General features: G+C 40.2%; 1 protein-coding gene across 2 annotated transcripts in view; it reads left to right on the forward strand.

The window, feature by feature from the left end:
* B3GALNT2 (beta-1,3-N-acetylgalactosaminyltransferase 2) overlaps positions 1–26,875 on the forward strand; it is a 57,820-nt gene that overhangs the window by 29,284 nt on the left and 1,661 nt on the right. Inside the window, exons 5-12 of one of the 2 annotated variants that reach the window (XM_082854242.1) lie at positions 4,594–4,689; positions 13,784–13,894; positions 16,244–16,322; positions 20,353–20,536; positions 22,975–23,100; positions 23,716–23,875; positions 24,521–24,577; positions 25,800–25,961. In XM_082854242.1, the coding sequence (XP_082710368.1) occupies positions 4,594–4,689; positions 13,784–13,894; positions 16,244–16,322; positions 20,353–20,536; positions 22,975–23,100; positions 23,716–23,875; positions 24,521–24,577; positions 25,800–25,940 (954 nt within the window). In that variant the 3' untranslated portion in view covers positions 25,941–25,961. The remainder of the gene's footprint in view (positions 1–4,593; positions 4,690–13,783; positions 13,895–16,243; positions 16,323–20,352; positions 20,537–22,974; positions 23,101–23,715; positions 23,876–24,520; positions 24,578–25,799; positions 25,962–26,875) is intronic. The other variant, XM_082854243.1, reaches the window with a different exon arrangement.

Raw genomic sequence — 26,875 nt, forward strand, 5'->3', positions numbered from 1 at the left:
GTTTAAAACAGCTAGGGTTACTGTTTCTGATATTTGAGAAAACCTAATTTGTTCACAGAGTGTATCTGAAGGAGTGTAGCAAGGAATTGTATTTGAAAAGATCTGTCCCTGGGTTTTAAACTGCAGAAATCTTGAAAGAATTATACAATGAGCACCCGTATATCCACCACCTAAATTCTACAATATTTTGCTGTATTTGCTTTATGACATCTATAGTCATTCATTGATCTTTTTTTTAAATGTATTTTAGATTAACTTACAGGCATCAGTACCCTTCAACCCTAAACATTTTAGTGTGCATATAATTAACTAGACTTTAATATTTGTTTATGGTTTAAAAAAATTTAGAGTATAAGGTGCATTCAGTTGTTTAAACTGTGTAAACCTGTGTAATCCAAACTCCCATTACCCAACCCCATTACCTAGAGGCAACCACTGTTCTATTTTTTTTTTTTTAACATGGATTAGTTTTGCCTGTTGTAGGATTTTATGTATAAATAGAATCATATACTAAGCACTCTCCTGTGTAAGGCTTCTTTCACCCAACATAATGGTTTTGAAACTGATCCCTGTCATTGTATCATTGTATCCTTTTCCTTCTTTTAATTGCGAAGTTGTATTCCAACAATATATGATGTTTATGTGTTCTGTTGATGGGCATCTGGAATGTTTCCAGGGGTTTTCCTCCTTTATTCTGTTACTGTGATGAATTACATTTATTAACTTTGCAGTGTTAAATCAATTTCCTATTCCTCTTGATCACAACATATTATTCTTTATATATTGCTGGAAATTGTATTTCTTGTGCATGGCATGTAGTTGGGTCTTCCTTTTTATCCAGTCTGGGAGTCTCTGCTTTTTACATGGAGGGTTATTCCATTTATATTTAATGCATCTATTAAAGTGGTTGGATTTCAGTTTTTCATTTTGCTATTTGTTTTCTGTTCTACTTTTTTTATTTGTTTCTCTTTTCCTCTGTTTCCTGCCTGCTTTCGGGTTAATAATATTTTTTACAATTCCATTTTAACTTTTCTGTTGTTCTTTTAGCTACAGCTCTTTGTACTATTACTTTGTGGGAGCTTGGTTGACATAAGAATTACAATATATATCCTGAACTTTTCAGTCTTCTTTAAGTTAACGTTGTACCCCTTCATGTAAAATATAAGAACCTTGCCATTATATAATTCCATTTACCATCCCCTGTCTTTGCTCTAGTTGTCATATGCCTTATATCTATATGTGCTATAAATCCCACAACACAGTGTTACAATTTTTGCTTTAAACAGCTAAGTGTATTAAAGTAATTTAGAGGAAAAAGCCTTTTATATTTGCCCACTTACTTACCATTTCTGGTGCTCTTCATTCCTCCTGAATGTCTCCTTTGGCCCAAATCAAATCCTTTACCAATTTTTGTAGTACAGGTTGACTGGTGATGATTTTGCTTAGTTTTCATTTTTCTGAAAATGTTTTTAATTTGCATTTATTCTTCCCCTCCTTTATTTTTGTGGGATATTTTCTGGATATTGAAATTCTGGGTTGACTTTTTTTTCTTTTCAATATTTTGAAGGTGTCATTCCAGTGTTTTCTGGCCTCCATTTTTCCTGGTGAGAAGTCAGCCTTCCTTATGTTGTTCCCGTGTATGATGTGTGTAATACGGGTTTTGTTTTTCCTGGCTAATTCTAAGATTTTTCTCTTTATATGTATTTGGTTTTAAGCAGTTTGGCTGTGTTGTACCTTGGTGTGGTTTTTCTTTGTTCTGCTCAAGGTTTGCCAAGTTTTTCAATCCATAAATTTATGTCTTTTACCAAATTTGGGAAACTTTCAGCTCTTATTTCTTCAAAAATTTTTCCCCAGCCCCATTTCTCTCTACTCATTCTGGGATTCCAGCCACATGTATGTTAGACCTTTTGGTACTGTCCTGCAGATCACAAAACTGTTTTTTTTTTCAGTTTTTTCTCTCTTTTTCAAATTTGATAATTTCTGTTAATCAGTATTCAAATTTATTGACTCTTCTGTCATATCAACTCTGTTAAGCCTAGCCAGTGAATTTTTTTTTTAGATATTGTACTCTCTAGTTCTAGAATTTCCATTTAATTCTCTTTTGTAATTTATATTTCTCTAAAATTTACTATTTTTCTAAATTCATTTTGAGCATATTTTCTCTGTGGGCTTGACCTTACTTGTAATAAGAGTTTTAAAATCCTGTGTCTGCTATTCTAAATTGGAGTCATCTTGGCCTGTCTTCATTGATTATCATTGTTTCTCTTGCACATGGTAACATTTTCCTGTTTTATCTTACATCGAGTAACTTTGGATTATATCCTAGATATTGCGAATAATTCATTATAGGATCTCTGGATCCTATTATATTCTTTGAGGAGTATTGATTTTTTGTTTGTTTCTTTTAGCAGTCAGTTAAATTAGCTGGGCACAGACTCTAAATGCTGTCTTCCTTGTAGTGAGCAGCAGCTGAAATCTCTAGTCTATTCTTTTGTACTTAGATGGGCTGCTTGGATTCTGCTTTGAATATGTACTTCGTGAGTCAGCCACCGATTAGGACAGAATTTCTGTGAAGAACTGAGGATTCTGTCTGTGACCCTTTCCTTTCTGGGGTTTTCTTCCTCACTTGTTAGCTGATGTGTTTGTCTCCACCCTGCCTTCTGATTTGCAAACAGAAAGACTGCAGTTTTTATTTCAGAATTTTAGTTGCCCCCTGAGGTATGCCTCAGACAAAGAGCCATTAAAAAACAAAAAGTGGGGGAAGCACACCCAGTGTCTTTCTCATCTCCTTGGTATTGCTTTTCCTCCAGTTTCTGCCGGCTTTGTGTGCATCCCAGTGCCTTCAGCTCTTTCTTTTTTTTAAATGTTTTGTCTACTGTTCATAATTGTTATCTATAGGAGAATTGGTCTTGATATCACTGGAAGCAGAACTCTGTTCATTTTTTTTAGGTGTCTTTTAAAATGTTTTTATATTTATTTATTTCTTGGCTGTGTCGGGTCTTAGTTGTGGCACACAGGGTCTTAGTTGCGGCATGCGGGCTCTTTGTTGTGGCATGCTGGTTCCAGAGCCTGTGGGCTCAGTAGTTGCAGTGTGCGGGCTCCAGGGTGTGTGGGCTCTGTAGTTGTGAACAGGCTCCAGGGCACATGGGCTCTGTAGTTGTGGTGCACAGGCTGTCTACTTGTGGCTCACGGGCTCAGTAGTTGCGCCATGCGGGCTTAGTTGCCCCGTGGCATATGGGATCTTAGTTCCCCGTCCAGAGATTGAACCGGCGTCCCCTGCATTACAAGTTGGATTCTTAACCACTGGACCACAGGGAAGTCCCCCTGTATTATTGTTAATGTTGGTTGTTACTAACAGGGTACAATGTTACAGTCAGCAATAAACACACAAATAAAGGTTAAATTTCTTGTTTGCAGTTTATCCTAGTCCTTTGTCCTCTAAAGAATTTATGTAGTTTGTAAATGTGCCTAATGACATAAATATAAATATAAGAGAGGGAACAAATCTTAGTGATGATTCCAGCCATTATGATTCCAGTGAGAAAAGCTTTGTCATGTTACTCAAGTATAGGAGTTCATATATTATTGTGGTTAAAGGTTTCATTGATATCGAAGCTCAAATAGGTAACTGGAATAGCAGTACTCTGAATTCCACTGTCAACCTTATCTAGAAATTAGGATCAATCTTGAATGTTTTTTGATACTTAATTTTCTTAGTATATATAGTCTTTTTTTAAACTATTCATAATGTTTGAGTTGTCATTCAAGTTGTTTGGTTCAGATGTACAGTATTTTGGTCATGTTGATTTCACTTTTAGTTGCCATGTTTTTACCCAAGGAGAGGTTAATCTTTGTCCTCAAGGAAGGCCTAATCCCAGGTGGATCATAATGGGTTCACAGGGAGTCACGATGTAAAAAAATATTACCCTAGCGTTGCCAAGAGCTGATGTTAATGGAAGAACTACGCTAACTCATTAACCCCCTTCATTCTGAACTTCTGCATGGTCTTGGTGGCTTTAACAGCAGCGTCCCCTGTGGCAAATCGGTGTCTAGAATAGGTGTGAGAACAAGGAAGTGTTCTTGCCCAAAGCAAGAAGTAAGGGCCCAAAGCAAACAATAGACATAATGAGGATCAGTTCTCTTTTATGTTCCCTTTTTTGTTTTTGTTTGTTCTTCTAAAGGTTCTTTTTGAAGGGGGATTCCTGAGTACCTTTGTTCTATGTAGAAATCTGTGATCTTTCAGTTTATTCTTAACCCTTTGCGGCTAAGCCTAGTAAGTCGGCTTAATTTAACACTTTACACTTCCCCTAATGCTCCTCATTTCAAGGTGTCTTTTTTTTTTTTAAGGTTATCTGGATTATATTTAGTGTTTTAGAACTTCATGACAACTTTGGTTATCTTCAGTAGCTTTATTTAATAACCATGATTGCACTAGAAAACCCGAATGATGCCTAAACCGCAGTAGAACAATGTTAGTGACTGTGGTCGGGGCAACTGAGAATTTAGCTGACCAACATGTAACTTGAAAACTTGCTGCATGTGCTGTGTCTGACATAGGGTATTTCTTCTTGTCTTTTTCTCCCCGATCTGTAGGAGGCCCTCTTCATTGCTCGCTTCAGTCCTCCGAGCTGTGGGGTGCAGGTGAACAAGCTGTGGTACAAGCCTGTGGAGCAGTTCATCTTACCAGAGGTACAGGCTGTAGTAAAGAGACTCTGGTCCCAGTGCAGGCTGCTGTCGGCCTTAGGATGTGCTTCCAGAGGCAGACACTGCATATTCTCCTGCCAGGACAGCTCTGCAGAGTGGTGGATGAGGCTACCAGCCGGGATGTACTAAGCTGTAGCACTCTGCATTCCTCCCTCCAGAGAGCTACATCGTACCCCAAAGGTTCCAAACCTCACTTTGAAAAGCGTTGCATGTTACCATGGTTTGTTCAGTGGAGTAGAGGACTGCATGAGTGCTCTAGTGACAAAGGATAGTAATAGGTGTGGTTGATAGAAAGACCAGGCACAGGTACCATTTGAGTAAATCAAATAGTTTGCTTATCTAAAGAATAGGGGGGTGGAGGGAAGTGCAAACAGGATAATGGCAAAGAGATCTGTCACATTTCCAAGATGAATAAAACTTCTCCAAGTAGTGGAAGATGTTTGAAAACATAACTCTTAGGTAGGGACCACCTCAGCTGCCAGGTGCCCTCATCAGCCCTGGAGTTAAGCCCAAATGTGTTTGTATTACACTGTGTATTACACAGCTGGACATGAACACATTGTTCATCCGTCAGCCTCAGCCTTTCCAGGCTATTGCAGTCTTGTCTGAGTACATTTCTGAACAGCATGCTTTGGAACCACAGTGTAGGGGTCAGTTTCCCGGTCATCTCTGGCGGTCACTTTAGATGAGCTCTAGTTGACAAGTTCCCCCGGCGACATGAACGCTGAATTACGATGTGGAAGCTGGATGATTGACCAGCCCTGCTGGCTAACCAGGAAACATCTTTCTACCACCAGGCGTGTGGGTTGCTGTTCACATTTATGCAACAGCAAAGTCACACATTTTATAAGGTGCTGTGTATCTTTGGAGTTGAGTACAGGTAGTTAAACTTTGCATGTTAATTCTGTGACTGTTAAAGGGAGCTCCTTGGTTTCACCTATGGGTACCTCTGTTTAAAAGCATTTTACAGAAAAGCAAAACTAAAACATACTGGAAAAAATTTTCCAGTTTCTCAGTGTTATAAAAAAGACTGTAGTGAACATCCTTACACTCTGTTTTGTGTACATAACTGGTTATTTTCTTAGGATGAATTGTTGGTTCAAATTTCTGCACATTTTTGAGGCAGATAATTTCTTTCTGGAGGACGGTTTAGCAGTTTGTATCAATTTGAATAATCATCAACATTATATGAGAATGCCTATTTACCTATATATATGACCTTTTAAAATTTCATATATGAACTTTCTTCCTTGTTAAATGAAGTATGTACCATCAAAGGTATCTCTTACTCTTAATTAAAAGTAGTGGCTCAACTAAGTAGTATTGGCCAAGTGTTGGATCTCAGTTTTTGAAGGAAGCTTCTCTTTGGTTTGTTTACTCATTGACTCAGAAACTATTTATTGAGAACTTAGTATATGCCAAGCACGGGGGCTATTTGAGACGTAGTACAAAGATCCCTGCCCTTAAAGCAGCTTATGTCCAAGTGAGGATAGAAGAGCCAGCACTGATATTCTGCTTAGCTTGCTGTGTCCCAGGCACAGCTGTAAGCAGATTTCCTGCACTGATTGGTCCGCTCCTTTAGGATTGAAGTGAGTCATCGGTGAGAGTCCTGCCTTTCTACTCAGAACCAGCATGGGCAGAACCTCACTCAGACTCTGTGATTCCCAGGGGAGAGGAGTGTGACTCTGAGGGGACCAGGAGCACGAGCGCCGCGTTAGGTGCTCTCCAGAAAGGTCTGGAGCCTGCTGGAGGGTTGATTTTCACAGACCACTCACGCGGGTTGGCACGAATAGGAAAGGAAAGGCTGCCGCGCCTGGAAGGCAGCGTGGGCAGCACGTTCGGGTGCAGGTGCCTGAGCAGCCGCCTGTGGGTGAGGTTGAGTCCCTCGCTGCCACTCGGTGGCTCTGTGACCTGGAGCAAGCTCCTTCGCCTCACTGCGTCTCTTCCCTCCTTTGTCAGAGGCACCCAGTTCAGAGGGTTACGCTAGGGCATAAATGATTTCCTAGATGGAGAATGTTTAAAACATGCCGCCACATGGTGAGCATTCGGTAAAGAAATGTGCGCTGGCTTCTTCACTGCTGGTCCTCCTCTGGACTTGTGGTTCTTCAAAAGCGCTGTCTCTCCCCCGGGCCGTTTGGCCCTAGGGGACACTTAGCAGTGTCTGGAGACAACCCCGTGTGGAGCAGCGCTGGCATCTTGTGGGCAGAGGCCAGGGATGTTTTGAACATCCCACATCATACAGGACACGTCCCCACAGCAGAGAATTATCTGGCCCCAGATGTCAGCAGTGCGCAGGTAGAGAAACTCCAAGAGGAAGGAGTCACAGTGTGGGGCAAGGAGAAAGAAGATAAGCGGTAATATTAACTTCAGGCTAATCACAGTCTTATGGGGCCTGCTCCATTATCTTGGTCAGCCTTGTAGAAAGAATTACAGTGTTTGATGAGTCCACATAAAAACATTACTTTCCCTTAGAATGTCCTTGTCCTTAGGAAATACATGCTGAAGTCAAGGTGAAATGTATTTTACTTTCAAGTGATTGAACAACAAAGAACAACAGAAAAGAATGTGTGTCTAGAGACAGAGATAAAGCACATGTGGCCAGGGACTTCCCTGGAGCTTCAGTGGTTAAGGTGACACGCTTCCACTGCAGGGGGTGCAGGTTTGATCCCTGGTCAGGGATCTAAGATCCCGCCTGTTGTGCGGCGCGGCCAAAAAGTTAAAAAAAAAAAGGCACATGTTGGTGAGTCTAGGGGATTTGGGTGGTAATTTCAACTTCTGTAGGTTTGAAGCTTTTCAGAATAAAAATTAGGTTGGGGCAAGGAGCTGCCTTCCTTGCCAGTGTTCAGGATGGTATATATGGCAGTAGGTACTCAGGACGGGAAGGACTCAGCCAAGTCAGGCAGTGGCCGTTTTAGTTATTAAGACTTCTACTGGCTAAAGCCTTGTGATCTTTATTTCCCTTGATGCTTTAAGCTAAACTAGCTTTTGGTTTTTCATTACATCTGAATAACGTTTTTTCCTTCTATAAACATGCAGTTATTTAATAGTGTCCGCATCTGGGGGAGTAGGATTATGGATGATTTTTATTTTCTTCTCTCTGTGTATCTATTTTCTAAATGTTCTGAAATAAATATATATTAGCTTTTATTAAAAGAAAAACTTTTAAAGATAACATATTCTTTCCTTTTACACAAAATCCTATTTTTGTTGAAAACCTGTTTAATTTTATATAGATACTCATTTTTGCTGCCTCAAGCCTAATTGGGCTTATTTGCACAGAAAACATGATAGTGATGAATGGGTTTGCCTGCCTGCCTACCATCAGTAGAGTATGCCCGAAGAAGAACAGATCGTTGATCCCAGTTGCGAGGGAGAAGTGGTTGATTTGTTCATCATCTTATTCCTTCCACACTTCACAGTCGGCTAGAGTAACGTCAGCAGTATGGCTTGTCAGCTAAGCAGGGCTCTTGCACTGTTTTCGTCGTATGACTCACTAAAGCATAAATCTCACTGGGGGTCACAAATTTAAATGGAGACTGCTGTGTGTTTCTTTTAAAATATTTATTTCTCTAATTTCATATTTCTCTTAGTGCACCTGAAACCTGAAACTAATTTCAATAAAAAGACTATTTTCATTCAACACGAGTCACTAGAGACAGTATTGTTAGTATCATGGGTACTTATATACTTATTTTTTATGAAAGTTGAAATTCTTTAGAGGTAGTCATTTCTCCAATCCACAAGAAATCGTTAACAGTTACAGGTACAAAAGTACTGTGTATGTTTAAGCTACTCTGTTGGTTTGGATGACGAGTTAGAAATCGGACACAGAAGAGTGGACAGCATAGGTTGCACATAGCTCACTTACGTTATGGGTGAGAGGACTGATGAGAGCTCATTTTTCCAACCTACACCGTGCTGTTCTCTCCTACCTTTTCCTTTGGTTTTATGATTTTAGCAGGGAGTTGCCATAAAGAAGCTGTTTCGCATCTGCAGAGATTCCTGGCTTTGTGATTACTCTGTATGAGAGTAGAGAGTAGGCATGGGAGAGAAGTGGGGAACAGAACTTTAACTGTGCCATGGAGCAGCTGCAGGGGAGGTGTAGAAGGCAGACCCCTCCCTCCTCATAACAAAAACAGCCGGTTATCAGTTGAGTGAATAAAAAAGCAGGATCACTTTTTGGGCCAATGAGTTTTTCTGGTAATTACTCAGTTTAGTCAACATTGTTGATGTTATATCACAGCCCAGTCAAACAAAATGGAGTTGGGTGCCGGGCAGAGTACAGGTGCCAAGGGTCAGTTGACTGGACTGGACAGAGAATTACTTGATTTGTCATCATATTTGCCAGATTTGTAGTTTCAAGGTGAAGCTTTTCTGAGGTCACTATAGCTTTTACTTTGGTATGGTTCGTTTGGAACTATAATTGCAAAGATTCTCAGTGACCTAACTGCCACCTCCAGGGGACACTTACCTGGAGTCCTTACCCTAGTTGACTGCGGTTTTCTCTTAGCTTATATGGTATGCATTCTTCTGGTTCAGCTTAATCTGGCCCAGTCCTTCTTCCCAGTACATAACTTCATTATCTCCTCTTTCGTTTTCCCCTTAAACGTTAATCATTAGGATCTGATACCCAGCCTTCTGTTTATTTTACTCATTCTTCCTAGACAGTTTCATCTATTACCATCTGTTTACTGCAGCCCAGATTTCTTATGAACTCCATACACACTTCAGCCACCTACTGAACTCCTCCACTTGGAATGTCCCCTGGGCGTTCTATGGTGATAGCATCTCCAGCCCACCCATTCTCATCTCCTCCTGTATTTTCAGTCTTGGGTCATAGTATCTCCTTTTTCTCAGGCACCCAAACCAGAATCGTGGGCTTTAATCCTCAATTCTCATATCCAAGCACTCACTACGTCCTATCATTTCTTTCTCTGAAACTTATTTGGTATCAGTCCTTCCAAACTTTATCACTATTAAAGTTTTAGAAGAAAGTAAAGTATCCCAAGGGGAAGAGGTCGTTGTTGCCAGGAGAAAGACACATGATTAACCCAAAGCAGCCTCACACATTCGAGGGTCTAGGACTTAGCTTTTGGGTCCTAATGCTGACCTTGCGGAGTGTATAAACCAGAATATCTATTGATTCATGTTCGATGGGTGTTAGCTCATTAGAGTGGTTTGAATTCTTGTGGCCACCAGCTAGGAACCTCCTTCCTGATATGTCAAGGCACCTAAAAAACAATCTGAACCGTACTTGGTTCGGGCACTGAATTTGATTACAGCAGTGGGAGGTGGTGGGTGTTTTTGAGAGCTGCCTCATTCAGGTAGGATGTGACCAGAGTGCTTTATATCTTCCAATTATCCCCTTCGACATTGCTACTTGTTGCCAAAATTCTCTCTTAGACCAGCTTTCCTATAGTGTTTTAAGGTATTGATTTTACTAATTAAGCTTCAACCTTAGAGCTCTTCCCAGTTATTGGAAACATTGTTTCTTTTACTTGAAGAATTTAATTAGTTCAACTCAGAGGGCAGTTTCTTTAAATTTATTTATTTATTTATTTGAGATATAATTGACATACAACATTGTATTAGCTTCAGGTATACAATAAAATGATTCAATATATGTATTTGTTGCAAAATGATCAACACAAGTCTAGTTAATATCCATCACCAGACATAGTTACAAATTTTTCTTATGATGAGAACTTTTAAGATCTCTCTTAGGGGCTTCCCTGATGGCGCAGTGGTTAAGAATCCGCCTGCCAGTGCAGGGACATGGGTTCGAGCCCTGGTCCGGGAAGATCCCACATGCCGCGGAGCAGCTGAGCCCGCGAGCCACAACTACTGATCCTACATGCCACAACTACTGAAGCCCACGTGCCACAACTACTGAAGTCCACGCGCCTAGAGCCCATGCTCCGCAACAAGAGAAGCCACTGCAATGAGAACCCTGTGCACCGCAAAGAGTAGCCCCAGCTCACCACAACTAGAGAAAGCCCACGTGCAGCAATGAAGACCCAATGCAGCCAAAAATATATATATAAATAAATAAATTTATTAAAAAAGAAAAATCTACTCTTAGCAACTTTCAAATATACAATACAGTATTATTAACTACAGTCACCAGGCTGTACATTACATCCCCAAGACTTATTTTTTTGTAAGCAGAAGTTTGCACCTTTCGATCACCTTCACTCGTTTTAGCCACCTCCCACCACCCACCTCTAGCAACCACCCATCTGTTCTCTGTATCTATGAATTCAGTTCTTTTTGTTTATTTTAGATAAGTGAGATCCTTATGGTATTTGTCTTTTTCTGTCTGACTTATTTCACTTAGTGTAATGCCCTTGGGGTTCATTCGTGTTGTCACAAATGGCAAGATTTCATTCTTTTTAATGGCTAGTAATATTCCATTGTATATAGATACCATATTTTCTTTATCCATTCATTCATTGACGAACACTTAGGTTGCTTACATGTCTTGGCTATTGTAAATAATGCTGCAGGGAGCATGGGGGTGCATATATCTTTTTGAGTTAGTGTTTTCATTTCCTTTGGATGAGTACCCAGAAGTGGAATTGCTGGATCATATGCTAGTTCTATTTTTAATTTTTTGAGGAACCTCCAAACGTTTTTCTGTAGTGGCTGCCTCAGTTTACATTCTCATCAACAGTGCACAAGGGTTCCGTTTTCTACACATCCTTGCCAACACTTGTTATTTCTTTTTTTCAGTACTAGCTGTTCTAACATATATGAGGCGATATCTCATTGTGGTTTTGATTTGCATTTTCCTTATGATTAGTGATGTTGAGCATCTTTGCATGTACCTGTTCACCACCCATATGTCTTCTTTAGGGAAATGTCTATTCAGATTCTCTGCCCATTTTTTAAAACTGGCTTCTTTGGCTTTTTGTTTTTGAGTTGTTTGCGTTCTTTATATATTTTGGATATTAACTCTTTATCAGATACATGATTTTGCAAATATTTTCTCCCTTTCAGTAGGTTGCCTTTTCCTTTTGTTGATAGTTTCCCCTGCTGTGCAGAGCTTTTTAGTTTGCTATAGTACTACTTGTTTATTTTTGTTGCCTTTGCTTTTGGTATCAAATCCAAAAAATCATACCCCGAGACGGATGTCAAGTAGCTTACTGCCTATGTTTTCTTACAGGAGTTTCCTGGTGTCAGGTCTTATGTTCAAGTTTTTTTTTAACACATTTGAGTTGATTTTTGTGTATGGCATAAGCTAGTGGTCCAGTTTCGTTCATGTTAAGCACGTGGTTGTCCAGTTTTCCCAACACCATTTGTGGAAGAGACTGTCCTTTCCCTGTTGTATATTCTTGGCCCCTTTGTTGTGAATTAATTGACCACATATGTGTGGGTTTATTTCGGGGCTCTGTTCTGTTCCACTGATCTATGTGTATGTTTTTTTGCCAACACCATATTGTTTTGATTACTGTAGCTTTGTAATATAGTTTGAAATCAGGAAGCATGATGCTTCCTACTTTGTTCTTCTCTCTCTAGATTGCTTTGGCTATTTGGGATCTTTGATTCTATACAAATTTTAGGATTGTTTGTTCTATTTCTGTAAGAAATGCCATTGGTATTTTGATAGGGATTGCACTGAACCTGTAGATTGCTTTGTGTAATATGGACATTTTAACAAGTTTTAATTCTTCCAATCTATGATCATGGAATATCTTTCCATTTATTTGTGAATGGATAAAGAAGATGTGGCACATATATATAATGGAATATTACTCAGCCATAAAAAGAAACAAAATTGAGTTATTTTTGGTGAGGTAGATGGACCTAGAATCTGTCATACAGAGTGAAGTAAGTCAGAAAGAGAAAAACAAATACTGTATGCTAACTATATATATATATAGAATCTAAAAAAAAAAAAAGGTTCTGAAGGACCTAGGGGCAGGACAGGAATAAAGATGCAGACGTAGAGAATGGACTTGAGGACACAGGGAGGGGGAAGGGTAAGCTGGGACGAAGTGAGAGAGTGGCATGGACTTATATATACTAACAAATGTAAAATAGATAGCTCGTGGGAAGCAGCCGCATAGCACAGGGAGATCAGCTCGGTGCTTTGTGTCTACCTAGAGGGTGGGATAGGGAGGGTGGGAGGGAGACGCAAGAGGGAGGAGATAGGGTGATACATATATATATGTATAGCTAATTCACTTTGTTATAAAGCAGAAACTAACACACCATTGTAAAGCAATTATACTCCAATAAAGATGTTTAAAAATAAATAAAATAATTCTGAAAGAACATTCTTAGTATACAGTATTAATTTATTAAAGCTTACACCGATTAATAAGAAAAATATAACTCAGTAGCTAAATGGCAAAGAAGCATGACAAGGCAATTCCCAGAAGAGACTACAATTCATAAACATCATTAGAAATCAAAAGAAACACCAATTAAATGAGGAACCGTTTCTTTAAATCTACTAAATTAGCTTAACTTCTTTTACTAATATCCCATACTGGGAAGAGGACAATGCAACTGGTATTCTTATAAATTGCTAATGACCCTACAGGTAGAATTTGTTTTTGAAAAGCAGTTTGGCAGTGTGTACCAGAATCCAAAGTATCTCTATTCCTGTCCCAGTAATTTCACCTCTCGGAATTTATTTTAAATAAAAAACAAAGTATTGGGGAAAAATAAACATTTACACCAAAACACGCCTCACATTATTTTAGTAGCTATTTGGTAGTATCCAGATGTCCAATGGTAGGGAGATGTCTGAGTGAATCAGGATGCATTCACTCAGCAGTATGGCTACAAGTACTTGAAAAAGAGCAGTTGTAACAGCAGCAGTCGCATAAGGAAATGCCTTTGATGCAATGGGAAATGACAGCAGCATGTAAAACTGTCTATAAGGTCTTTGTAACTATTGTTTTAGACGTGCTCTAAGATATACACCAAAACGTTAGCATTGGCGTCTTAGCGCGCAGTAAAAGTTTTAACCAATGTGTCTTAGAAAAAATAAACTCTTCTCTAGAAACTTACTTAAAATCTAAATGACAGCAATAAAGAAACCGACTCACTGTTCATCTTTCCACAAAAGAGCTTTGAAGGTACAATCGTGTGGGAGAGCCAAGACCTCCAAGGCCTTGTGTCAAGAAATCTCCACAAAGTGACAGTCAATGATGGGGGAGGAGTTCTCAGAGTCATCACAGTAAGTCATTCATTTTTAAAGGTTGTTTAGCACACCTTAGCATTTTTTAATATGTAAAAGTGTTTTTAAGTTTATTTTTACATCAACTCATATGGAACAATGAATCTTATGTATTTTAGAACATATACACTAGAAAATGTTGAGGCACCACATAATAAAGATGAAAAACTCAAATGTATGATTTTGTAACTTCAACCTTAGTAAATATATAGTTTTGCCTTAAGTCTAGTGCATTTTAGAGAGTGCGATGTTTTATTTCTTCATAGTTTTTAAGTTAATGTTCTTTTAAGTTCACTTACTCTATAGTATTCAGAATATTCACTATCTCACCTTGATAGTATGATGTCAGTTACAATACTATAGATAAAAGTATTAGAAAGTAAGGTTGAGTATTCACTTTCGTTTATGTTGGGATTTGTGACTTTTATTTTTCATTTGCCAAATTTTTTAAAAATTTGAAACAGTTTGACAATAAATTTCTCAAAGTGTAGGATGAAAAAGAAGGTGTAGGCAAACTTAAAATGGTGAACTTTAAGTAAACAAGTGGTATATGTGCTGATGTCAGACAGAATTGTTCTCCTTGATGCTCTAATCTAATTAGGAAAGCACTGGGCATTTAAGGTCACAAGCTTAGTACATTCCATTAAATATTAACCTTATTCACGTAAATTAATACCTGAATTTGAAATGAAAATCATGTGGTTTGTTATTACACGTTCAGAAAACATCTACTGCACACTGTGAGCCAGGCAGTCATGGGCAAAACAGGCCCATTACTGGCCCACAGTGGAATTTATAGTCCAGTGAAGGGAAAAGACACTAGACAGATACACCCCACAAATTCATGTGTAATTACAACCTTAGCCTTGTAGGCTATGTATCAGATTTCATTCTTGATTATGAAAAGTCCTTTATTTAAGACAGAGTGTTTTACGGATTTATAGTTTTTTTTCTTTCCTTATTTTCAAAGCAAGTGCCTTTAATATCTTGCCTCCTTTTCTGTGTATGAAACTTAAAAATATCCAAAACATGCCAGAATTCTATACTGCTCAGTTGGTTGCACAAAAGGAAATCAGTTTACTTCTGAATTGAGGGCTAGATTTAAATGTAAAGACTCAAGTGATCTGCTCTGGGGGTGAATATGGTTACGGAGGGCAGTGATGGCTTAAACACTCAGCTAACCTAAAAAAAAGTCAGATAACTTAGTAGCCTATTCTAAGAAACCCATGTAGAGCTGGAAGTTTTCCTAAGTTTCGCTGCCTTGCCAGCAAGTAATCATGTCGGAAAAAGTTTAAAGACAAAATAAAAGCCAAGCTGTGACCTTTTAGACAGAAGTTAATAAACATAAAGTACTGTTAAGTAAACAAGCCAAAACAGTATAGATTGTACAATTAAAAAAAAAGAGTGTGCAATCTTTTGTAGACGTACAAGGTTGGAATCTGTAGCGTTCACCTTTAGAGATTTCCTCCACATTCAGCTACAAACCATATTCTGAATTGAATGGCAATTTTCCCACAATCACTGCAGAACACTGTCTCTCTGCTGGCCTTATTAAAACATTGCTTTGTACAGGGACAGCTCTGCTGGAAGGATCTGTTCAAAGAGGACTACCCAGGCAGTAAGCCCTCTTGACCACCCGTCAAGAAGAAACGCTGTAAACATGCTGAGGCGTGGCTGTGACAATCCCATCCAGCCCGCAGCAGCTGGATCGCTGGTAGGGTGTTAAGTTGGGGTGGAACACATAGAGGTGAGGCCCCTCACTTTGAGTAAGGGCCTGGGGTAACCTGTGAGGTAAAAGAGGTAAATCTCGTAATAACCAAAGATGCCCCACACCTTAGCGGTAGAGGGGGCTGTTGTTGGCTGTGGGTGCAGTGGGCACCTTCAGCATCAGTCATCAGTACGGCTCGGGCTGAACTGTTTGCTTAGAGGGCTTGTCTCTGCGTGGTAGCTGTCACTTTGAAATGTGCTTGGGTGTATTTGGACTCATGGGCATTTTCAATCTCCACGAAATCAGAGGTGGTTATAATTTTTTTTAAGTGGTGGAGTTCGGATGTAAAAGAAAATTGGTCTTGGTAATAGTGTTGGTAGCAAGTTCAAGAATACGTGATTCTGTGTAGGCTGGAATTCTCAACACTAATCCGTAGATTACTTTGTGTACCTGATCTTGGACTAGACGACAAAACTAGAATGCTGATGTCATCCTGACAGCGTAAGTCTAGTGCATCAGCATCTTAGATGGATTTATGTGCTGTGGCGTCACATTATGAATTGTGCCAAATCAGTTTTCAAATATAAGAAATGTGTTCTTAGTAATAAAACACCAAGCACTTCTATTCTGGTTTCTTTCAGGCTGGGGAGGGTGCCTTGCCTCATGAATTCATGGAAGGTGTGGAGGGAGTTGCAGGTGGCTTTATTTATACTATTCAGGGTAAGTCAACTGGTTAAAAGTTGAAAAACATACTGAATCTCGCCTACCTCATCTTCATACTTTTGACATCAAAGGTAATCTTTTCTTTTTTTTGGTCATTAAAAATAGTAGCTCTATTGCTACATAATTCACATACCATATACTTTACCCTTTTAAAGTATTTGATTCAATGGCTTTCAATGTATTCAGAGCTCTGCAGCCCTCTCCACCACCCCAAAAAGAAGTGGCTGTGTTTGTCTTCTTGAGTGACGCTCCTGAAAATATCCACATCAATGAATTCCTGGATCAGTGATCTCTAAGAAAAGCTATTGTTGATGCGGTTGCTCTCGGTCACTTGTCCTGATCACCACTTACGGAACAAAGGTGCCTAGTAGTGCATCATCTGGCTTCTCAAAGCTCTGCAGGTCATGGATTCCTATAAAAGAATTAGGACACGGCTTCCCTGAAGGCACACAGTGACTTGGGGAAAGCAGAGGCCGTATTCTGAGAGGCAGGTCTTCAGGGGTCTCCCTATTTTAATAGTGCAGGGTTGAGGATGGGGCAGACCCTGTGTTTGAGGCCACTACAGGTAGTCTGAAGATGTGAATGGGCTGTGGCTTTTTTCAATTTCTAGCATCTTTATTTATACAGTATTTCCTCATAGAAGTATTTCTAACATCACCCCTAAGGGTAGGCTGGAATAGGTACAGGTTTTACCTACAAACCTGCCATTAAAAATAGAGATTTAAAATTTATGGATCCTTAATTTTAGTCCAGAGATTTTTCATAAAACTGTGAGACCACTCTGCTAGGGAAGGTATGGACTCAGCTCACAGGGGCTAATGGCTCAGCCCTGGGGAGGACTCAGATCGGGAGGTCAGGCCAGTTTTGTACAACAGCTCACACTGGGGGGCCGGGTACAGATGTTACACACCATCTGACGTCATGTCTAGCGACTTCCTTTCTTTCGCCAGTTAACTCATGTATGTACCATCAAGAGCCTTTAAAAACTTGAGGGGCCCTTGAGACTTCTGGCACTAAACTGTTCTACAAGGAGCAACTACTGTACCCTAAACAACTGTTTGTCTTAAGTTTTCTCTCACTGAGGCTAAAGGATTAAGGTCTGGGTGAGGAAAATTCCTTTCAAACAAGAGAGAAATAACTCAAGTGTTAGGCTAAAGGAATTAAATGCATAGATTTTTCTCCTCATGTACTGGATATATCTGAAAATCTGACTACAGTTTTTTAAAATCTGAGGATCTACGTGCTGTTCAGAAGAATCACATGGTACACAAATTCTCAAATTTTGTTGGGCATTAGCATCTCTGGCTGGGCCCTACCTCAAGCCTACAGAGTTAAAAATCTTCAGGATTGGAGCTCAGATCCCTGTATTTTAATAAGCTCCCTAGATGGGTTTGATGCCTCCAAAGTTTGAGAGGCCATAAACCACATGATTCTTGTAAATGGCACCTAGACAGATGATCAGATTTAAAACACACACAGAGGGACTTCCCTGGTGGTGCAGTGGTTAAGAATTCGCCTGCCAGCAGAGGGGACATGGGTTCGAGCCCTGGTCCGGGAAGATCCCACATGCTGCAGAGCAACTAAGCCCGTGCGCCACAACTAGTGAGCCTGCGCTCTACAGCCCATGAGCCACAACTACTGAGCCCACGTACCACAGGTACTGAAGCCCACGCGCCTAGAGCCTGTGCTCTGCAACAAGAGAGGCCACCACAGTGAGAAGCCCGCGCACTGCAACAAAGAGTAGCCCCCGCTCGCCGCAACTAGAGAAAGTCCATGTGCAGCAACAAAGACCCATCGCAGCCAAAAAAACCCAACACGCACACAGATCTATTACTTTATTACTTTATACTCGTGTTTTTCAGATATATGCAGAATAAACCAACATGTACAATTTGTTAATGAAAAAGCCTGTATTTCTGCTCGTATCTTGTTAATCATCCATTCCTATTGCTGCAATTTTATAACACTTTCACTTTTGTTCAAGTGTTAAATCGTGTATATTTATCCTTATCTTTAAAGTGAAAGGACGTTAGAGGAGAGTGTAAAAGTTGAAAGGGACCCGAGGTTATTTAGGCCTGTGTTTTTCAAAGGTTTGTTTGTGGTCCACCTGCATCAAAGTTACAGGAAGTCACAGGTTAGAAATACAGATTCCTGGGCTCTACCCAAGACCTGCTGGATCTTTAGGCTTGGGGCCTAGGAATCTGTATTGCAGTAAGCAATCCTGAGAACCACAGACGTAGTCCAGCTCCTCCTTTTACAGATGAGAATGCTGAGGCCCAGAAACGTGTGACTCGTCCATTACCTCACCAACAGTGGCAGAGGTAGAAATCAGACACAGGCCCTCAGCCCCCATGCCCAGTCTTGTTGTTCGCAGTCACAGAGCGGAGGGCTGGATTACGTCTCGGTTTCTCTCCCCGACCCCTCAGCCACTCACTTGTTTAGTTTTCAGAAATTTTCTAATTTGAGACAGCTGAGAAAATCCTGCGCTAGTGATAGGATTGCTGCCTTATTTGAGGACAGTCCTGCACAGATGTGACAAACGATCCATTAGCTTGTAAGGTGGTAATTAAAATGTCTTTTAAGCACGTTGGTCATAAGTTTTATTATAAAATATCATGAACCAAAAATAGTGCTATAAGAAACACCCATGTACTTGTTGCTCAGAATTAACAGATGTTTGCATTTTGTCATATTTGCTTCCTTTCTTTGTTTTCAGAGAAATAAGGCGTTATAGATACAGTTGAAGCCTCTTCCCTCCCAGTACTTCCTACCCCGTTCCTCTCCCTTCCCCTTGGACAGGAGACCACTGTCCTGAAACTCACGTGTACCCTTCCCATTCTTATTTTTCTGTTTTCTACTACATGCATGTGTATACAACTTTTAATAACATACAGTTTTGACTAAAGTGTTTTATAATTTATACCTGTGGTATCACATTGTATATATCAATTGGCAAGATACTTTTTCTCAGCATTATTTTTTAGTGCCATTCCTCTTAACATCCAAGATCAGGTTAATTTTTTAAAAATTTATTTTACTGAAGTATAGTTGATTTACAATGTTGTTACTTTCTGCTGTACAGCAGACCAATTCAGTTATATATATATATACACACACACACATTCTTTTTCCCATTCCTTTCCATAATGGTTCATCACAGGATACTGAATATAGTTCCCTGTGCTCTACAGTAGGACCTTGTTATTTATCCATCCTATAGATAATAGTTCGCGTCTGCTAATCCCAAACTCTCAATCCATTCCCTCTTCCCCACCCCGCCAGCCCTGGCAACCACAAGTCTGTTTGTTCTGTGTCTGTGAATCTGTTTCCGTTCTGTAGATGAGTTCATTTGTGTCATATTTTAGATTCCACATATAAGTGATATCATATCATAATATTTGTCTCTTTCTGATTTACTTAATATGATAATCTCTAGTTCCATCCATGTTGCTGTAAATGGCATTTCATTCTTTTTTATGGCTAATATTCCTGTGTGTGTGTGTGTGTGTGTGTGTGTGTGTATACACCCCCCCCACACACATCTTTATCCATTCACCTGTTGATGGACATTTAGGTCGTTTCCACGTCTTGGCTGTTGTAAATAGTGCTGCTATGCAGGTTAATTTTTTTAACTGCTGTATTCCATTATGTGAACATACCACAGTTTAACCATTCTCCTATTGGTGGGTATTTAGGCTGGTTCCATTTTTTCACTGTCACAATGCTGCCATAAATACCCTTGTGAGTGTGTAAAATGATGTCTCTGAGGATATATCTACAAGTGGACTTGGCGAGTCAAACAGTGCACACATCTTCAGCCTAACTAGGTATTGCTGAGTTGCTCCCCACAGTGAGTGTAGCCCTTTATTCTCCCACCAGCAATGTGTGGGCGTTCCCATTTCCCTACTTCAGAGTTCCTAACTGTGTTGTTAGGTTACCTTGGGAGGAGGGTTAATGCAATAACGTTACAAGTTCTGGGTCTTAAGTTTGCAATAGCCTTTTCCTTCAGCTGTCTTTTCCTTCTTAGAAGGTGATGCTCTCTTAAAAAATCTTCATTCTCGCCCTCGAAGACTTCTTGATCATATAAGTAATCTCCACGAGGAGGATGCCTTACTGGAGGAGGAAAGCAGCCTCTATGATGATATTGTGTTTGTGGATGTTGTTGACACTTACCGAAACGTTCCTGCAAAATTATTGAACTTCTATAAATGGTAGGTTATAAAAATGTTGGGTAGGTATTGTTTTATTTTTCTTTTGATGTAGAAACAATTTATCAACATCAAATCACTGAGATTTTTTAAAAAACACACAAACCTAAGAGCACTGTGCACCTGGGATGTGATCTATTGTATCCTGGTTCTTTGTGAGGACTGATCTTCTAAAATGCTGCCGCTTTACTATTTCGATGAGCTGATCCACAATGTGAACACTATTAATGTATCAAAAACAAACAAGGCAAAAGTTGATTCACTTTGAGTCATTCCTACTGGCATAGTTGTCTTGAGCCAACATTAGGTGAAAATCAGTGAGTTTGAAAATGGCCTATCTTCAGGCATTTTCATACCCACCCACCTATATCCCCCATTTACACCCAGGTTCCTGATCTGAATTCCATTCAGCTGAACATTCACATTGTATTTCCGTTCTCTCCTCCAACCCATTTAAGAGCTATCTGCCCTAATTCCAGAAGCTTTAATAAGACGAAATTCAGCAACCCTTATAGTCTACCGTATTGTTAACTTCCCAGACCCTCCAGTACTTCTTGGATCTTGGTTGTAACTCCTACTTTTATTATAATACCACCACCAATAATAATATGCTATAACAGTGACTCTTCTTAATTGAATACATGTAGTTGTTAATATTATTAAGTTACTCTAGGGTCCCATAACTTGCTGTGAGCCCCCTGATACTGTCTACCCTGACTGTAGAACTGAAACCTTCTCTCTCTCTCTCTCTCTCTCTGTCTAGACCAAACCCATAAAGTATATTCACGTCTTTGTCTTTTTCTTTTTTAAAACTTTATCAGGGAACTTGTTGCTTGGTGAGCCCCAGAGTCTGTCCCTTCTTTTCTTCTCTGTTTTGCCCTGAGCAGAATGGGAAATCATCAAGTCCTTTATGGATATAGTTCCCTGGTCCTGAGGGGTAGACAGTTGAATTTATGGGTGGTAGTTTCATAGCTGGGGCAAGTCAGTGTAATTCTGGAGTCATCTTGTGGGTAGAGGTCAGATATAAATGCGAGCTGGAAATGTGGGTATGCCTAGAATACCAGGATTAAGTTTGACAGCTGTAGTAAGAGAAAGAGCCTTCTTTTAGCTCAAGGTCCCCAATGGGGTTCCTGTTACGGGTTGGCCAAGGCAAGGGCAAGGCTGTAAAGAGGTGGAGTGGGAATGGGGGTCCAGGCAGTGGGAGATCAGGACTGCTGAGTTCTAGGGCTTTCTATAGGGAGCTGACTCCCAGTTGTGGAAGTTCAATTTGGTCTAATTACTACCTCCAGTTTAAGTTTTGTCTCTTCTACTACTTGCGTATCCCTGTGATCTTGGCCTCTCTCCGTAGTCTCTCTGCCACTGTCTGTTCTGGGCCATCACGTGCACCTGGAACACTGCAGTGACCTTCTGACAGGCTGTACGTCCGGACCCGCTTCCTAGTAGCCCATCCCCCCATCCACCCTCCACATCGTAAATGACATCTTTATTTTTCATTCATCTTTATTCAGGTGATCCATCAGTGACCTCAGTGTCCTTTATCACCAAAGTTTATTTCTAATTAGCAAATATTATGTGTGGCCTATGCTATTAACTAGAAATGAACTTTAGAAACGTAGGGTTATGCTTTTTGTTGTGGACCCATTGTTAAATTCACCATTTTGTGGCCTAATGAAACTTTCTCCAGATTTCTTTAATTCAAATTTCTGTCTTCTGACTGGTTCCCTCGCAAGACTCTGGGTAAAAGAGGTACAGGGATTGACAGTGTGACATCAAAGAGTCAATTTTTTTTCTAGTTGCCATTATATATTTTTTTAATGTCTAGGTAAATGAAATCACCCTCTTGTGCCTTCCAGAAGGTCATTTGTAATAGCTGAATTACTGGAAATTGTTTCCAAGGGAAAATGTACTTCAGTGTTATAACTCAGCTTTTTAAACACTGTAAAATACCTGAGTGTACTATCAGTAGCAGCATGGAACACATTCTGTTGTACGACGGCGTTCTGTGTGAGAGGCCAGGTATGGCATCTATCCCCTCATCTGCGTGGCCCTCTCATTAAGAACGCAAGGGGCAAGGTTCAGATGCTTATTAATAGGTATGCTGGCCTGACCTGGGCAAGGCCTGAGAAGCGTTTGTTTGATTATATATTCTACTTAAGCCAGATCTTTTTTTCATTGTATTCTTTCTTCTTCCTTTATACCTTTTAAAATTGGCGTGGCACCTCTCTGTTATACCCCTTTGTTAATATGAAGTGAGGACTGTAGCTGGCAGCAGCGATGCTCTTAGAGCAGATGCTCCCGATATTGGATGGATAAAAGCTGGCCAAGCATACAGACAGTACAGGGCCAGTTTTCATTAAGATGTTAGCAGTGTCACCACACTGGTGTTGCTCTGTTTCCTCGTATGGACGCCCTGACTTTCATATCCCCCCTTTCGCCAACAGGACTGTGGAAACAACCAGCTTTGATCTGTTGCTAAAGACGGATGACGACTGTTACATAGACTTGGAAGCTGTATTTAATAGAATCGCCCTTAAGAATCTGGATGGGCCTAATTTTTGGTGGGGAAAGTAAGTTAAACATTATTAGGCCATTGGCGTTCATTTCATGAGCATATGTTAATTTAGAATGAAATATACAAGTCACTTATCATAAGAAAAATGTGGTTGAGATAGGAAATTTCTCTCTTAGGCCCCTGGGTCACTATATTTTATTAATCTACAATTAAAGGGGAAAAAACTCTTAAATGGAAAACCTCAGGCTAATGTAATGAAGGATGGAAAATGATGTGGCTTTTATCCTCATGCCCTACATATTAAGTGCTACTCAAATTAGACGCTGCTGTACATTACAATAAATTTGTGACATTTCTGAAACCATTTTCTATGTGTCTTTAGGAATGCAATAGGGATTGGTGATTTATTTTTCATTTATTTTAATATATCTAAACAAGATGATTCAGAAACTCCATAAATGCAACTTGGAGAGAATTTAACATATGTCTTTTATATAAAACACCACTAGATAACTAATTCCTGTCCTTAGACGAAAACAATAATCTCTCATTCTTCTTTCCTTGCTTCTACAGCTTATTCCTTTGTAGTGATAATTAAGGACTCAAGCTTAACTAGTGGTAGGATACGTGTCAGAGCAACACAAAGAAGCCGACTCATGTTGCATGTCAGTTTCAGATTGAATTGGGCCGTTGACCGAACCGGGAAGTGGCAGGAACTGGAGTACCCCAGTCCCGCTTATCCCGCCTTTGCGTGCGGCTCAGGGTATGTCATCTCCAGGGACATCGTCCACTGGCTGGCTGGCAACTCGGGGAGATTAAAGACCTACCAGGTAATTAAGGATTTCTGACCTAAGAGTACACTGACCAAACAAGTTTTATTCCACTCAGTATTCCGTCATTAAAAGCACAGCCACCTGATCTTGGGGAAAGGCATGTTATTCATTCTAGACAGGAGTCAGCCCTCAAAGGTTAGGGATACACTCCTATCCCTCAAATCTAAATTTTATTCCTAAATCTTTGAGCCTTCTGTTATGTTTTCAGCCTATATTTAAAGGTATAGTCCCTAAAGGAATGTAGAGGTTTATATTCATAAGAAGGAAGACTAAGCAAGCTTAAGACTAAGCTTGTTTTTCTGCTGATTCTGAGATGGCAAATCAATGAATCTCTGCCCGGTTCTTAGATCCAGTGTCTCTTTCATACCGTCAGTGCTGGAAGTTTAAGGTCCATGAGAAAAGGGGCTGGCTGCTTACTTAGTGTGTATAGTCATACTTCATTGTGGTGTGTGTGCTTCGTGTTAATGGCAGGTAGCTTTTACTTCGTGTATCAGTGTTATAATACATCCTCAGCATTGCATGTTGGAATAATCACAAAACAAAGAAGTAGAAAGATTACTTACGGGAACGGGTGTGGCATTGTCTTTACAGACGAAATAGCATTTAAATTTTTACATTTTAAACTTCATGGGACCTGTGTAGGGTGAAGATGTAAGCATGGGCATTTGGATGGCAGCCATAGGACCTAAAAGATATCAGGTAAGCAAGCCTGAGTGGGGCTGGCCTCTATCAAACCTTGGGCAGAACAGTGAATGGAGGTCTTCTGGCATCGTAACTGTGCTCTTGATCTAATTCACAATAATGGCCTAGATCTCACACGGTATTTGTCTGAGTCTAAACCAAAAGGAAATGTTTTGAATGGAAGTCCTCCTATTCACAATGAATTGAGTTTTTATACGTTTGATCAGAAATTCTTTGCAGCTTTAAAACACAAAAGAAGCAGCTGACTTCAGATTCTGGCAGTGAGGTGGCCCCGCAGAATGTGACTCCAGCTGCACCCACCTAAGTGCGGGCTATGGTGCCAGGTGCTCAGGGGAGACTCTCCGTCCCACCCGTCCAGGGCCAGGGCAGAGACAGGCCTTCTCTGTTTCCTTTAATACCCCTGGAGGCTCTCGGCCCCCAGGGGCACAGGGCTCTGTAGGAAGGAGTGGTCAGTCTCCTGTCCCCAGGCGCGGCCTGTAAAAGGCACACGCTGACTCCAGGCCCTTCTACTCTCCAGTTTCCTCTCCTTTGCCACCAGTTCAGCCATCCTTTAAAAAGACATTTTTTATTATATCCCTCCTTTTTATGTTCTCAAGTTGAATGGGATCTGTATTCTGCTATATTGCTGGAAACAGAAGCCAGTCCACAGAGCTGGGAAGTAGGCTGGTGGGTGAAAACTCGGACTCTGAGTCTGACAAGACTCCACTTCGATCCTTCCTACTCAGCCTAGCAGCATGAACTTCACCGTGACCTTGAGCAAGTTTCTTCACTCTTTGTTTCTCACTTGTAAAAAGGAAATAATTCCTACCTCACAGGGTTATTGTGAGAATTAAATTGGATAATATTTATAAAGCACTTGGTATTGTCCCCCGAATATTGTAACCATTCCCTCAGTACTTGCTGTTGTTCATAATGCTATTTGGCCACCTCTTCTCCAGTAGCAAATACGAAACTCTGCATTTGTGGTTTCCCCACCCTCTCTTCATAGAACTCCCTTTGCAAACTCTTAATGCACACACTGCACTGTTTCTTTATTCCACAGCCTCAGGGTCACCGGTGGGTGCTTTTCCGACGCCCCACAAGCTGAGTGGCTTCACACATGCACTTGTCTTTGAACTTCAGCCTCACTGGGATCTGGAAGCTCCTGTATGCACGCTGTCTGTCTTCCAGCAAGGTGTGTCACGGCTCCCAAATCAGCTTTTGTTTTGTTTTTCAACAGGACAGCCTGTGGCTGTGTGAGAAGACCTGTGAAACAGGAATGCTGTCTTCCCCTCAGTATTCTCCGCAAGAACTAACACAGCTGTGGAAACTGAAGGAGTTGTGCGGTGATCCTTGTTGGTGTGAAGCAAGAGGAGGATGAGGTCAATTCGCAGTGTTAAAGGTCAGGGTGGGCGAAGGATGATCTGAGCGGAAGTCTGAGGAAAGCCCAAGGTTCGGCCGCAGATTATATGGTCTTTCAGGATAGTTCTTGGCTGGCACCTTCACGGGTCACCAATGTGGTATTTCTTAACATTTGCACAAAATTTCCGTTTTAAAAATCAACAGATACTGTAGCATAAGAAAAAAATTACTTATATATTGGAAGATGATTTGAAAAATACCAAATTGTTTATAAAAGAAAAAAATATTTCCAAGTCCTAGTGCATCATTTCTGTTAGTAATTTATTACCTATCATTTTTGGTTAAAACTTGGCCTAGTTCAGAAATCTTGAGTAGTAACTGGAAGTTTGAATTTCAACCTGGATTGCAGAATAGCTCTGGATAGCCTAAGCAGGATAATTAAGGGCCAAAAAGAACTCACAGAAATGCTGTGTGATCACATATGAGCAGTGGTCACTGATACCAAAGTCAGGGGTTTCTGGAAATCATGTCAGATTTTGTGGATCTCTGAATGAAGTGGGCAACTTGAAAAGGAACCAATGTAACGCTGGGTTTTGGGCCTTGGTTTTAAAGTTCATTTATTAAGTGGACTAATTACACCCAAGTTTCCTTTTGCCCTTTAACATAAATCCTGAAGATCACAGCTTAGTACTCCTATTTTTTTAAAGTGCTAAAATTTTGTGAATATAAGTAAAATCAAACACCTCTCAGGGCTTTAATGCCATAGGGATGGATAATTCTAAATCCTTGGCATTGAAGGCATCTTGTTTTTCTTCCTTTCATTGCCTAATGTTGACCTAATGTAACTGAATTTCAGTCAACGCTAGTAAGCTGCTGTAGAAGAATGTATTCTCAGTTTAGGTATAACTGTAGGGAAAAGCATGTAATTAATTTTTGTAAGTACTCAAAAAACAG

Source organism: Leucopleurus acutus (assembly GCF_964270905.1).
Source record: "Leucopleurus acutus genome assembly, chromosome: 14".
In the NCBI taxonomy this organism is placed as follows: Eukaryota; Metazoa; Chordata; class Mammalia; order Artiodactyla; family Delphinidae; genus Leucopleurus; species Leucopleurus acutus.